We start from the raw sequence: 13565 nt of genomic DNA, 5'->3' as shown, positions 1-13565 counted from the left end.
TCGAGGTTAAGGCCCGAGTGAGTGCGCGACTGGAAGTCACTGTTTTCCTGGCGTGAGGGCCTGGGGGTGTCCCCCTGACGAGGGAAGGAGACCCGGCATGCGGTGTCAAGGTGTCCAGCAGCCCGGCCAGGGCCAGAGCAGTGGAGGAGCCGCCTGGCCTGGGCTGCTCTTCCCAGACGGAGGCACCGCACACCGGCGGAGGCTGCTCTTGTGGGGAGGGGTTTGGTGGCACAGCAGCTGGAGACTGCCTGGCCTTCTGCTTCTTGGGCGGCAGCTGCCCTGGGATGTGACAAGTCAGGATGTCAGGGGTCAGCCTGGGATAAATATGGGTGTTTTGACCCCAAAGTAGCACTGGAAGAGCCTGGGTGGGCCCTCAGCCTGGGCTCCTGTACTCACACCGGAGTCACTGCTCCCTCTTCCAGGCTGGCTTCCAGTTACAGCTGACTCTGCTGCTCCAGCCCATTGCTGGAGACCCAGCAGCACCGCCCTGGGCCCACAGGCAGATTCCAGATGCTGGCTGGCTGGCAGGTCTGCACAGGCACTCCCCTCCTGCACCTGAGGGAGCAGGGCTGGGTGGAATTCTTAGCCCAGAAGCGGCTGTGGGAAGGTTCTGGGCGGGGAGGGGAGCAACAGGGGCAGAGCCCAGCCCTGGGAGGACACACAGGGGAGCCCGGTGGCCTCAGGATGCCAGTTCGACCCGAAGGTCCTTCAGCTGCACCTTTCCGGAACCCTCAGAAGCCCATGGGAAGCTAGCCCTGCCTCTTTCACAGCTTGGAGAGCCTAAGCCTCCCTCGAGGCAGAGTTGCTGTCCCACCTCTGGGGTTGACTAGGTATGTGTCAGCCGGAGGCTGCCATCTAGGCTGCCATCAAGCTCTCTTTGGCCTGGTGACTGTTCACCCCACATGCCTGAGGCTGCATCCTAGGGGCGGGGCTCTTCCCAGGCCCCTTCAGGTGGTGTGTGCTCGGCTAGGGGCTTGGGTGGTGCCTGGGGGCAGGCCAGTGGAGAGATAGCCGTCGGGAGCGACTAGGAAATGGCCTCCAGCGTGCCTGCTCCTACGACGCTCACTAGACAGGCTGGTACGTGTCTGGGACCCATCCCACTTGGACTGGGGGGCAGTCATCTGGAGTAGGGGCTGTTAATGGGGCAGGGAATGGGGCTTCTTCTCTCACAGAGTGGGGGGCAGAGGCTGAAGGGTAAGGGCTGAGTGTGGAGAGGGAAGGGAGCCTCATCTGAATCCTCACCCCCAAGTCCAGATTTGCACGGGTGCCCTGGCGCCAGGCCTGGCCACCTTCAGGCAGTGGGCGGAGGGGAGAAGGGAGGTTTCTGAGGGCTGGGGTGGGGGGGTTTGGGCAAAGGGAGGATGGGGCAGAGGGGCCAGAGGTCACTGCCCCACCCATGCAGCCCTGCAAGTGGCTCTGGCAGCAGGCAGCAGCCTGGCACGGAGGGGAGGGCAAGGGATCCTGCACCTCCTGCCTGCGCTGGCCCCTTTACTGTGGTCAGTGGGGCAGAGGCTGTGGCCCTCAGGAGCTCCCCCAGCAGCCCTGGCCCCAGGCTCAGCGGTGACCAGACCTCAGGGTGCATCTCAGGATTCAGGGTGGCGGCTCCCGGGGCCTCCGGGAGTCTTGGCGGTGGGGGCGTCCAGGGCCTGTCTCTGGATGAGGTCCGCATAGAGCCCACCTTTCTTCAGGAGCTCTTCATGGGTGCCCATCTAGGAGGGGACAAAGGGCAGATGGTCACCACAACCTAGCTCAGTGCTCACAGCCTGAGGCCTCAGCACACCTGAGCTTCTGAAACCAAAGCAGGGCCCTGAAGGGACGGCCCACACCTGTGTCCGCCGGTCTACCCCCTCACAGAGCAGAAAACTGCAGCCCAGAGGCCTGTGCAGGCCAGAGCCACAGCCCCGCTGCAGCCCCACCTCCGGCCCAGCGCCCACTGACCCTGCAAACACCGGAGCTTCTCGCTTTGGTCCCCCGAGTCAGAGCGCGCCGTGCCCCAAGCAGGCCCGAGGCCCAGGGTATCTGAAGCCAGGAGCCTAGACCCATGGGCGGGCCCCGCGGCCCAGCAGAGCCACTCGTTCCACTGTCAGAGTGAAACTGGGGACCCTCAGGGGGCTGACCTCGCAGACGCGGCCGTGGGCCATGACAACGATGTGGTGGGCGCCCCGGACGGTGCTGAGGCGGTGAGCGATGACCAGCACGGTGCGGCCGGCGCTGGCGCGGTCCAGGGCCTCCTGCACAACCCGCTCAGACTCCGAGTCCAGCGCGCTGGTGGCCTCGTCCAGGATCAGCACCAGGGGCTGCTTGATGAGGGCGCGGGCAATGGCCAGGCGCTGCTTCTGGCCACCAGACAGGGTTGCGCCCCGCTCTCCTGCGGAGGAAGACATGGGCAGGGGTGTGAGCGACCCTCAGCCGAAGGGGGTGTGCCGCCAAGGGGGTGGTCTGTCTGGAATGTCCAATCTGGCTCCTCAGGACCCTCTCTGAGGGCAGAAGGGGCGCCTCTCGGCAGCTCCCATGCAGACACATGCGCACACGTGCACAGGGTGACACGGGTCCCACAGTCGGCTCATGGAGCCAGGGCCACCCAGCGCCCCAGTACCCTCCGAGGGCCTCAGAGCCCTGCAGGGCCCTGAAGCTGCAGCCTGCTCCTAGCCGGCTGCTGTGGGGATTTTCAGGACCTGGGGTGGGGGGTGCAGTGACAGCCTGGTGGGAGCTGAAGCTCATGCCCTGGCATTCTTCAAGCGCCACACTGGGGGCTGAATTGCAGGGGCGGAAGCCAGGGAACGAAATGAGCCTCAAGGGGACAGCACCCCAGAGCAGCCAGGGGCGACTGGAGACCCAGCGGAGCCAGGGCAGGTGCTGGGGTCAGGGGAACAAGGAGAGGCTCCGCCCAGGGTGGGGACAGTGTGGGGGCTGGGCCCTGCATACTGGAGTGGTCAGGAACTCTGCGTGAAGGAACGCACCCTAGGACAGCTCAGACACGCAGAGCTGGTGCTGAGCCAGGCTGGCCCAACACTCAGGAGGGAGCTGAGAGCCCAGCTCCACCCGTCCCGAGGTCCCAGCAGAAGGGCCCTCTGACCCACGCAGAGCTGAGGCAGGAGCCTTGTCTGGCACGACTCGCCCCGCTGCAGTGTTCCAGAACCTTCCAAGCCCTCTCCTGGGGAAGTCAGAAGAGACGCCCTCTCAACCAAGTTGGACCCAGGGATGCCAAGAGAAGAAGCAGGTGCAGTCAAGGAATCAAAGGACAGAGTGACAGGGAGCGAGGTCACTCAGTGACGCTGGCTGCTCCTGCCGCTGCTTTCAAGCTCCCCGCCTCCCGTGCTGGCCCCTAACACGGCCTGCTCGGGCCTGTGCTCCCTCCCCACAGCACCATCTCTGCCCCCTCGGCCTTCCTGAGGCCCAGGCTCCTGGGGCGCCACCCCCTCACACCACGGGTTGGGGGGACTCACCCACAACAGTGTTGTAGCCTTGAGGGAAGCTGGTGATGAACTCGTGGGCATTGGCTTCCCGTGCAGCCGCGTACACCTCTTCATCGGAGGCATCTGGCTTCCCAAAACGAATGTTCTCCATGATCGTCGTTGCGAACAGGACAGGCTCCTGGGGCGGGGGTGTCCACAGGAAATGTTCTCACTGTGCCCTGAAGCCCTGAGGGCCAGGGGAGGCTATCTGGGTCAGACAGGACTCTCTGGAGGGCAGGTCGGTCGATTCCAAACCACGGCTCAAAGGAGCACAGAAGGGCGCATGAAGGCGAGGAGAGGCCGAGCCCCCGGGGCTGGTGTCCCTCAGGAACAGGGTCCAGGACTGGGGTGGTGGTTGGTGAGCTAGGGAGGGGGGCCTGCGCTTTGCTTTTCTCTGGCTCGGTCAGGGTGCCCTGGTTACCCACACACGGGAGGATGGGCCTCCTACAGAAAACGTGGCGGAGCCCCAGCGTTCAGGGCCAGGTTGTGGGGTGTTGCTTGGTGGGTAGTGGGCCACCAGCAGTCCCCAGTGGGAACCTCTGGGCCTGCTGGACACCACACACTTGTCAGAGCAACCAGGGGTCCTATAACAACCTCCCCAGCCTAGGGCCCGCTGAGGAGGGCCAAGGCCCCGGGAGCAGGCAGGTCCAGGTGCCAGAGGCCTGAGAGGGAGGCGGGGCTGCGGGGAATCGGGCAGGTGGAAGTTAAAGACTCGCTGGGCGGGGGTGGGGGCAGGCGCTGAGGGGAGTCGCCTCACACCTGACTGATGAAGCCAATGACCTGGCCCCGGAGCCAGGAGGGGTCGAGGGTGCGCAGGTCCTGCCCGTCCAGCCTCACCACGCCGGCCGTGGGGTCGTAGAAGCGCTCCAGCAGGGACGCCACGGTGGTCTTTCCTGGGAATTGGGGAGCAGGGCAGTGAGGGAGGGGCCTGCTTTCTGGAGCACGTGCCAGGAAAGGGAGCCGTGGTGGAGTAGAGGGGCCCCTTCTCCCAGCCCCCTGTGGCCAGGGCCAGGCGTTCCTCTTACCTCCCCCGGATTGGCCCACCAGGGCTACCATCTTGCCAGGGGGCAGCGTGAGGGTGAAGTCTCTGAGCACCGGGAAGCCGGGCCGGCAGGGGTAGCTGGGAGGAGCCAAGAGACCCCCATGAGACCCGGGCCCAGCCCCTTGTGGTCTGGGTCCCCTGTAAAGACTCGCTGTACCCCTGGGCGGCTTATTCAGAGGGAGGCCTGGACCCACCGGTCCCCCCAGGCCCAGCCCGCGGCCAGCGGGGTACTGACCTGAAGGAAACGTTCTGGAAAGCGACGGAGCCACGCAGGTGCTCCTTGGGGACGCGGCAGCCCCCGGACAGCGGGATGCCCGGACTCAGGGTCATGTACTCAAAGACTCGGGCACCGGCGCTGAGGCCCCGCACCACCTGGGGGTGGAGTCAGACTGCAGTCAGGGGAGTGGGGCAGAGGGGTGGGGTGGGAGGGAGGGCTGAGGCGACGCCAGCTCAGATCTGGTGTCTGACCCTCAGGGCACCCTGACTCTGCCACTCACCTGACCGAACAGGACAGAGAGGTTGGCCATAGACCTGTGAGGAGGAGGGGAGACGGGGTGAGAGCCTGCGCCGAGGGGGCCGCAGCGAGGGCTGGGCTCACCGGCATGGGGGCCTTGGGTGAGGCAAGGATGCGGCCATTGAAGAGAACACCCAGAACTGGCCACCCAGGCGGGCTCTCTCCTTGCCAGACACGGGAGGCTGGTGGGCGGGCGATGACCTTGCCCTGAGAGGTGGCTCAGAAGCTGGGGGTGAGGGGTCCTGCCCAGAGGCCTGGCAGGAGGGGGCCATTCCCAGTGAGGCCTGACAACTGTCAGTGGCCTCAGGACAGCGGCTCCAGGGAAGAAGCCACACAGAAAGTAGGCCGAGGACTTAGGGGGTAGGAGGCCCTGCTGCCTGCCCGCAGCCTGTGCCGCTGCTGCTCTCAGAGGCCGGGCTGAGGCCTGGCACGACCATGGGGACCTGGGGAATTCATGGACTGAAGTCAAATAAAGGTGGAAAGCGAATGTGAGGTCCCTGCAGACAAAGAAGGACAAGGCAGAGGACCCCTGGGTGCCCCCACCCCCTGCAGACTGTGGGCTTGTGCGTGTGTCACTCTAGACAGTGGTCGCTCCCCTGAAGGGAACACTGACTCCCTGGCAGTCTCGTGGCTCCAGCAGCAGGGGAGGAGCCCCCAAATCCACAAGGAAAGGCTCTGGCAGGCACCCAGACATCGATCCACTTGCCAAAGGGCAAAGGAGGCCTGGAGCAAGGACTGGCCAGGACCCAGAGTTGGCTGCTGATGGGCAGGGAGGTTCTCCATCAGAGGCCGGGCAGCCATTAGGGCTGGCAGAGATGTTGGGCAGCAACTGAAAGCCAGACACGGGAGGCTGGTGGGCGGGCGATGACCTTGCCCTGAGAGATAGCTCAGAAGCTAGGGGTGAGGGGTCCTGCCCAGAGGCCTGGCTGGGGGGGCCATTCCCAGTGAGGCCCGGACCACACGGGACTTGGACGAGGCTGCCTGGCCTGCTTGTGGTCTGCTGGGCACCCCCATCGCCTCCAGGACCCAGTACCACTGGAAAGAACACTTAGGATGTGGGCTCCAAAGCCTAAGGCTGCCCCCAATCTTCTCTGTAGCCTTGGGGGAGACACATAACCTTCTTTAGTGAGGAAAAGGCCCAAGTCACCACACCTTGGCTGGAGAAGACGCCACTGGTGAGAGCCCCGTGTGGAGCTGTGACACCACAGGCCGTGCGGAGGGAAGGGCTGAGAGGGCCCGACCTCTGGCCATGCAGGAGGGGCTGGGGAAGGGGAGTCTCAGGGGACCTAGACCTGGGGATGGCCGCCACATGGGTAGAGAGCCCACCATGGCTCCGCCCTACTCCCACAGACGGCCTCCGGGTGACTACACGAGCGAGCCAGGGGCTTGGATGGCACCACAAGGTGCCCACAAGGCCAAAGCGTGGCCTGGTGGGGGGAGATGAGTCAGCACTGGGGGCGGCAGAGGGAAGCCCCCATCTCCACAGCATCAGAGCCTCGTCATCCCAAGGCCACCAGAGAACAGCTCCCAGGTTCGAGCAGGGACTGGGTGCTCAGAACCAGAGGATGTGAAGGGGCCCAGACCAGGGAGCAGCATGGAAAGATGGGGTTCAGGATGATGCCAGTATGGCTCCAGAAATGAGTGAGATGTTGGGTTTGTGGCCATGTCTGGGGAGCCCCTAAGCCAAGAAGGAGATGGTAAGGAATTCTGCAAGAATGGCGGGGGGGGGGGGGGGGGAGCCAGACTTGGGAGCACCTGGGGGGCATCTTGGGGGATGCTGTTTTCTTGCTCACACCGGTGAGCCCCAATCCTCCTCTTCAATTGTTCATTCCAGCAAGCTCTTTAATCATGCACGAGAACGTATACTCACGCCGGCCGCGCCCGGGCACCCGGAGAGCGTGGGGAGAGGCGGAGCAAAGGGCAGTGCGGGAGGAACTGCTTGTGTTGTGTTTTAGAAGAGACGGGAAAGGGGGGCCTGCTTTGGGGGCTCGTTGGTCCACGAGAGGTTGAGGTGTTCCCACTGCGCCAGTGGGGTGCCGCAGAGCCCAGCAGGGCAGGCAGATCTCAGAGCAACCGGAAGCAATGAGCCACTGGGGTGGGCGCTCATCTGCAGGGGCCAGACTAGCGCGGGCAGCTCTCAGGCCACGTCCAAGATGGGGTGCCCCCACCTGATGTGCTGTTCTGGCCACTGACTTGGGCTGACAAGGGGGCGATGCTCAGACACCGATGAACCCGTGTGTGGTGCCGAGCGCCACGAGTAGGTCGTGAGGCCCGTGTCATCAGACACACAGGGAGGGGAGGATGGGGGGCCGGGCAGGGGCCTAGCGTTTCAGGGGGACAGACTCAGTGGTGCCGAAGGATGCTGGGCGGCCACATGGCAAGGTAAGTGATGCTGCAGACTCTGCTTCCACACGGGGAAGGGTCCCCGCCATGCAGGTCCTCCCACAATGTGGAAAGCGTGACGCCCACGGGACGGTTGGCCGGTGCCCCTGCGCCGCGCCAGCCCTGGGGGCACTCTTGGAGGGGGGGGACCCGCCCCCACTCACCTCTGTACAGTCTGGGACGCCACCAGGAAAGACATGAGGTCTCCCCCCGTCAGCTGCTGTCCCGCCACAAGAGAGCCCCCGACGAACAGGGTGCCCAGGACCATGCCTGCGGGGCGGGACGGGGGTCAGGGGGATGGTGGCTGCAGCAGAGGACAGGCGTGGCCGGGTAGCAGCAGCCCCGGGTTCCCGACCCGACCCGGCCTTGATGGACTAGCGCTCGGGCCAGTCCCTGCCTTCACTTGGCATTTGAGATAAGGGCTGAAGGGAGCCTCCCCAACCCCCCCAATATACCCCGTGGACAGTGGGCCCGGCCCGCACTCACAGTTGAAGGCGATGTTGGACAGTCCCTGGAACAGCGCGATGCCCCTGCCCAGCGCCTCGGCCTTGCAGCAGGACGCCTCCAGCTCCGCGCCGTAGCGCCTGGGGACAAAGGCCCAGATCAGCACTTGGGACAGGACGAGGCGGAGGTGACTGGGGTGAGCTTGGGACACCCTCCCTGCTCGGTGCCCCACCGCTGCTCCCCACTCACTCCTCTTCCCACTGCTCCATGGCGAAGGCGCGCACGGTCCGCACGTTGCCCAGGGCCTCATCCGCTACGCCCGTTGCCCTGGCGATCTGCAGAGTCCAAGCAATTGGGGGCCAGTTCGGAGCCAGGGAGGATGGATGGAGGGGTGTGTGGCAGAGAGAAACGAGGTGGGCCGGACAGGCGGGAACTCGGTACCTGCTCCTGACACTGGCGAGACAACCTGCGGAGCGCTGAGCCCATCAGGCTCCCGACACCCATCAGGGCGGGTGTGGCCACCATCAGCAGCAGTGTGAGGCGCGGGGACAGCATGGACAGGGACACCAGGCAGCCAACCACCTGGGTGCAGCTTCGCAGTCCCTGGGGGTGGAAGAGGCCGGGGGGCTGGCTCACACCAGCACCTCCAGCTGGGCAACAGCTCCACCCTCCCAAGGCCAAGGCTCAGGTCTGACCCGGGGAAGCCACTGGCCTCCCAGCAGGTAACCCCTCGCCCGGTGGACAGGAAGGGACCGGAGCATCTCCCCGGAGAGCCCCACTGGCTTCTTTCTGCCCTGGCAGCGGGACAATGAGAGGAGGGTGATGGCGACAGGCAGGGTCTGGAGTCACCCAGCAGCCACAGTGACGATGTGGGGGGCGGGGAGGGCTGTCAGCGAGCCAGGCCTTCCGGGGCAAGGCAGGCGGAGTGGCCTGGCGCCTGGCACGCTGGTCGGGAAAGCTCCTGTCTGGGGCCCCAGGAGGGCTTTCCGGGAGGCAGGATTTCAGAAGAGCAGAGAAACGGCCTGTTCTGACCTTGGACTCGTGGTACCTCCCGCCTTGCGCTCCTCAATCCCCACCACACCCGCACCAGACGGCTCCTGGCTGTGGGGTGAGCCTCCGCCAGGGTAAAGCCAGGCGGCCCTCTCGGGACGAGGCTGGGCTGCCCACTCAGGGGAGACCAAGGCACTGACCTGGGAGATGACGAGCTTGAAGGAGGACTTGAACTCCTGCACGTCAGCGGTCAGTCGGCTCACCAGCTGCCCTGTCTTTGTCGCGTCAAAGAAAGCAATGTCTTGTCTGGTGGCGGGATGTGGGGGAAAGAGGGAGATGTGATTCAGGACGCAGCTGCCCACCCTGACGCTCACCAGGCTCCCTGGCAGACACTGGGCAGCCCTGCCCACACCCGCCGGGCCGTACCGGAGCAGGTTGCTGAAGAGGGTCCTTCGCATGTCCACGGCCATGCGCTCGCCGATGCGGGACAGCAGCACCAGGTACCCGAAGGTCAGCAGCCCCTGGGGGAGAGGCGGGCGCTGAGGGGGGTGCAGGGCACGGCGGCTCCTGTGCGCCCCCAGACCCTCCTGCTCTGTACCTGGAGGCCGTACAGGAGGAGCAGGTGGGCGCTGATGTTCCGGGACTCGGTCAGGAAGCTGCCCACGTGGTCCCTCGTGTACTTGGCCACGATCTCCACCAGCTGGCCCAGGAGCAGGGGGATCTGCACATTCGCCAGCGCCGCGCCCAGTGCCATCTGGGGGAGGCGCGGCTTAGAGGGGGCCATGGTCTTCCCCACCAAAGCCCCTGACCGCGGCCCCTCCTCTCAGCTGCTGCCCACGGCGTGGCTGTTTCTGAGCCTCTCTGAGAGGCAAAGCCCCGGCTGTCAGCCCCGGGGGCCCCCGTGGCCCCAGCAGCCGGGTGAGGGTGCTCCTGGCATCCCTGGCCCCCCATTCCCGAGCCAGCCTGCCCCTGCCGCCTGGGGTCTCCCCCGAGACTCGGCGAGGCAGGAAGCTGTCCCCGCGGAGCTCTGACTGGGTGCCTCCCTGCCCCGCGTGCGGGGGGTCCTCACCACGACGGCTGCCCCCAGGATCAGCAGGTGGGGATGCAGAAACCGCCAGAAGAGCTTCCAGTTAAAGTGGGCCTCCACGGCACAGGTTTTGGGGCGTGCGGGAAGGGCCTCTTCAGCCTCACACAGTGCCACCAGGTAGAGGCGGGGGCCCAGACTCAGCGCCGCGGGGCCCAGGAGGACGCCCCCAGCCCAGCGCCAGGCAGAGGGCCTTCGGCAGGGAGGTAGGCGTGCTTGAGGCGGGCGGGCCCGGAGCTGGACGCGCAGCTGGGCCACAGCCCGGAGCAGATAGGAGCCAGGGCCATGAGTGCTCCTGCAGGGAGAGAACGGCACTGAGGGCCCGAGGCGCGACGGTCTTCCCGCTGGCAGATGCGCGGCCTGCTGGGCTGAACTTCCAAGACGAGCGCTTGCTTCTCTGCCAGGTGCGTCGCTGCCCTTCTCAGGCCGGCTCTTAAGGACTTCAGTCTCTGAGAGCAACGCACAGCGCACGTGCAAGGTTGCCGAGGAAGAGACAGAAACATGTCTGCAGGCGGAAAGGCCCCCAGGGCCCCGTCCCCTCCAGTGGCACCGGCCTCAGCCCAGGGACCGTCGCCAGCCAGAACCGCCGGGCAGCAGGGCTCAGAGGGCACCACTTCTACAGACTGGGGTGCGCTAGGCCCTGGGCAGCCGGGCTCAGAGGGCAGGGCCGCCCCCGTGCCCAGCCACGCTGGCGCAGGAGGTGAGTCCACCTCGTAACAGTCGCGTGTTTGGTCCTCACGGCCCTGGGAGGGGAGGCCCCGGTTCTCACTAACAGAGGAAAATAGTCACACGGGGATGAGGGAGTTCAAAGAATCTGTCCCCAAGTGGCAGGACTGAGACAGGCGGGGACCTCTGCTGCCGGGTCCCGGAACCTGCTTGTTGTCTCTGTGGGTGGCCCGGCCCAGGCTGGGGGGGCAGGCCAGGGCTGGACCCGGCTCCAGACCGCCAGTCCGTGCTCGTCACGCCCTGTCACCCCGTCGTCACCCAGGCTGATGTGACACTGGCGTGGAGGGAAAGAGCAACATGTGCCCGCCCAGTCAGCAGAAAGAAGAAAATACAAACCTAAGAACGCAGCCCGTCACTATCTCCTGCCACTTCAAATAGGCCCAGGTCACTGGTCTTTGCTCTAGTAACAGGCCACCCATGTGGGGAGGACAATGATGGATGGTGGGAGTGCGTGAGAGCACAGAGCCCATGCCGCTCCCCCTGCCTAAGGTCAGGAAAGGACTTCCCAGTGAGGCTCCAAGGTGAACAGGTGGGGGTGCGGGGGACAGAGTGGGGAGAGCTCCAGGTGGAGGGGTGGGGTGACACGTAGGGAAAGGAGAAGGGAATCGTGGTACTGGGGGGAGAAGCAGTTTTATAAAACACCAGGACTTTCGAGAGTGACAAGGCCTATCCTGGTTTTTAGGCTGGGGTGTGACCCAATCAGATTTGCCTTTGAAAGACCACAGCAGAGGGTGAGGCTGGAGGAGAGGACTGGCGACAGGGCGGCCAGGGCAGTCCTTAGAAACAGAAGTGACAACCAGGCCAAGAGAGAAGGGGGGAACAAATCCCAATGAGGCGGGAAAGGCTTCTCCAAAAGGAGAGGCTTGTCCTTCCGGGTGACAGGCTGGGATGTTCCCGGACACTCCTGGTTGCAGGCTTCATCCCACTGCCCCAATTCAAGGAGGCCTGTGCTTCTTGCCTGCTCTAGATTATGCTGTCCACCCCAGCACCCCCGCTTGCTTTTCCCTCGGGTTGCCTGCTGTGGCCTTGGTGCCGAGCCTGCACTTGAGGTGGGGGCACTCGCCCTCCCTGCCCTGTGTTGCTGTCCAATTTCCCAGTCTTAGTCATGCTGGCACCCCTGGCACGGAGAGCTCTGGTACATAATGGGGGTCAGTAAACATTGTTTGTTGAGGGCCTGACTTCACTAGAGATGCAGAATAATCTGACTGGACCCACGAACTGCGGTGTTAGCACTTCTGCAGACCTACTAAGGCCGACATAGGAGCAGTTTTCACTGTGACCCAGTAGCAGGACCATATCACACAGTTGAAATGCTTCATGAAACAACACTTTCCCTGATTTTCTTACCGTGTATTCTGGTATTTTCTCTTACACTCACTTCCAAATGGCCCCGACTCACTAAATTCATTTCATACTCTATTGTGTCACGACTTGCACTTTTGAAAACCCCTGCACTAGTGAACGCACAAACACTTGAATGTTATTTGATGTCTCTCCTTGGTTTTCTCTCTGGTTTAAAAAATATCAACACCCTTACTCTTTTCTAAGGGCTGTGTTCAAGCCCTTTAATAATTTACCACGCCACTCTCCAGCTTCTCTCTTCTGCAAAGGTCTAAAAAGCTCTCGGTCACTGCCAAGCACAGGAGGGTTATTTCCCAGCAGCAGTACTTCCAGCTCCAGCCAGGACAGCGCTTGCCATCTATCCGTCAGATGGCCTCCCCAAACAGTCACAGCTCTGGATCCACACCCAGTGAATCTCTGCCTGCCTGGCCCCTCAGGTTTAGAAGTAAAGCATTTACACTGGAGTGGGAGTTACAGGGCTTTTGTTCATCTGTGTGTGGACCAAAGCGTGTAAGGCAAACACACGTCCGAGCTACCAGATCCTTTATCTGTGATGAAAGTACCCAGGGAGAGGAACCATTTTGTTCAGCTCACTCTGAATCCTGGGCGCCCCACCAATAACTGTAAGTGTCACTAAGAATTTTTGTCCAAAGGGCCGGGCCAGTTCCAAGACCACCGCCCGGGCAGCACGGCGCCCCCTGGTGGTGAGCAGGACCGGGCGGGATCGCCGACCCAGAGACACTGAGCTTCCGGCTGTACCTGGACGGGCCGCACCTGCATCGTCGCAGTAAACAATTGAGGCCAATCCCCCGGGGAGTGACATTCCACCCGGCCGGCCTACAACTCCCAGCAAGCCTCGCGCGAGCCCGGGACTCCATCTCCCGGCGGCCCGCCGCCTGCCGGCCGGTCACGGCCCCCGGCCCCGGTCGGTTTCTCCCTTTTTACCTGAAGGCCGAGAAAGTCTGGAAGCGGAGGGGCAGTAGCGGCTTGCCTGGGACATGGCCTCCCCGAGTCCCCACCCGAAATAAGTGCACCAACATGATGGGGCGGGAGAAGAGCTGCGGCCGGACAGCACTTTCACCCCGATCCCAGTGAGGGCGCCATATTGGCTCCCGACAAGCCCCTCGCGCCTCGGCACGGATTGGTGGACGGACGCATCCATCTCGCTGCAAGCTGTGATTGGAGAACACTTGTCCGCCTTCCTCCTCCGGGAACTGTGATTGGACAGAGCCTCCCGGTCGCCCGCCCCCGGCTCTGGAGGCGGGGCGCCGGGGCGCCGGGGCGCCGTGTCCCGTCCGCCGCCCGGGTCGGCTCTGGGTCGCCTCCGGGGTGACGTTGTGTGGTTGCGCCCGGCCCTCCCCGCCCCGGTGTCCGTAGCAACGCGTCAGCCGCTCACCGCGGGTCCATTTTCCTTGGGGCGCCCCTGGCGCACGCCAGGGATCCCGGGGCTCCAGGGAGAGTGGAGCGCGGGTTCTGGAGAACCGAGGGACAAAGTCGACCGGGAAGCAAGAGATGCTGGAGCCTTGCCACCCACCTGCTCTCCCTGGGGCCAGAGCTCCGGGGATGGCAGTCACGTGTAGAAACACC

At 64.2% G+C, this 13565-nt stretch overlaps 1 protein-coding gene across 1 annotated transcript; it reads right to left on the bottom strand.

Annotated features, from left to right (window-relative positions):
* Positions 1-1583: 1583 nt before the first annotated feature.
* Positions 1584-13018, bottom strand: ABCB8 (ATP binding cassette subfamily B member 8; the record flags this gene model as incomplete). Its single annotated transcript, XM_084230743.1, has 16 exons — positions 1584-1709; positions 2118-2368; positions 3447-3594; positions 4215-4348; positions 4481-4575; positions 4733-4869; positions 4995-5028; positions 7558-7663; positions 7880-7977; positions 8087-8172; positions 8279-8440; positions 9028-9133; positions 9254-9348; positions 9426-9581; positions 9897-10206; positions 12924-13018. 16 exons carry the CDS (start codon positions 13016-13018, stop codon positions 1584-1586), a joined length of 2139 nt encoding a protein of 712 aa, XP_084086869.1.
* Between the last annotated feature and the right edge of the window lie 547 nt (positions 13019-13565).

The sequence above is a fragment of the Talpa europaea genome, assembly GCF_964194135.1.
Source record: "Talpa europaea genome assembly, chromosome: 3".
NCBI classification, from domain to species: domain Eukaryota; kingdom Metazoa; phylum Chordata; class Mammalia; order Eulipotyphla; family Talpidae; genus Talpa; species Talpa europaea.
This window is presented reverse-complemented; position numbering and strand designations above follow the sequence as displayed.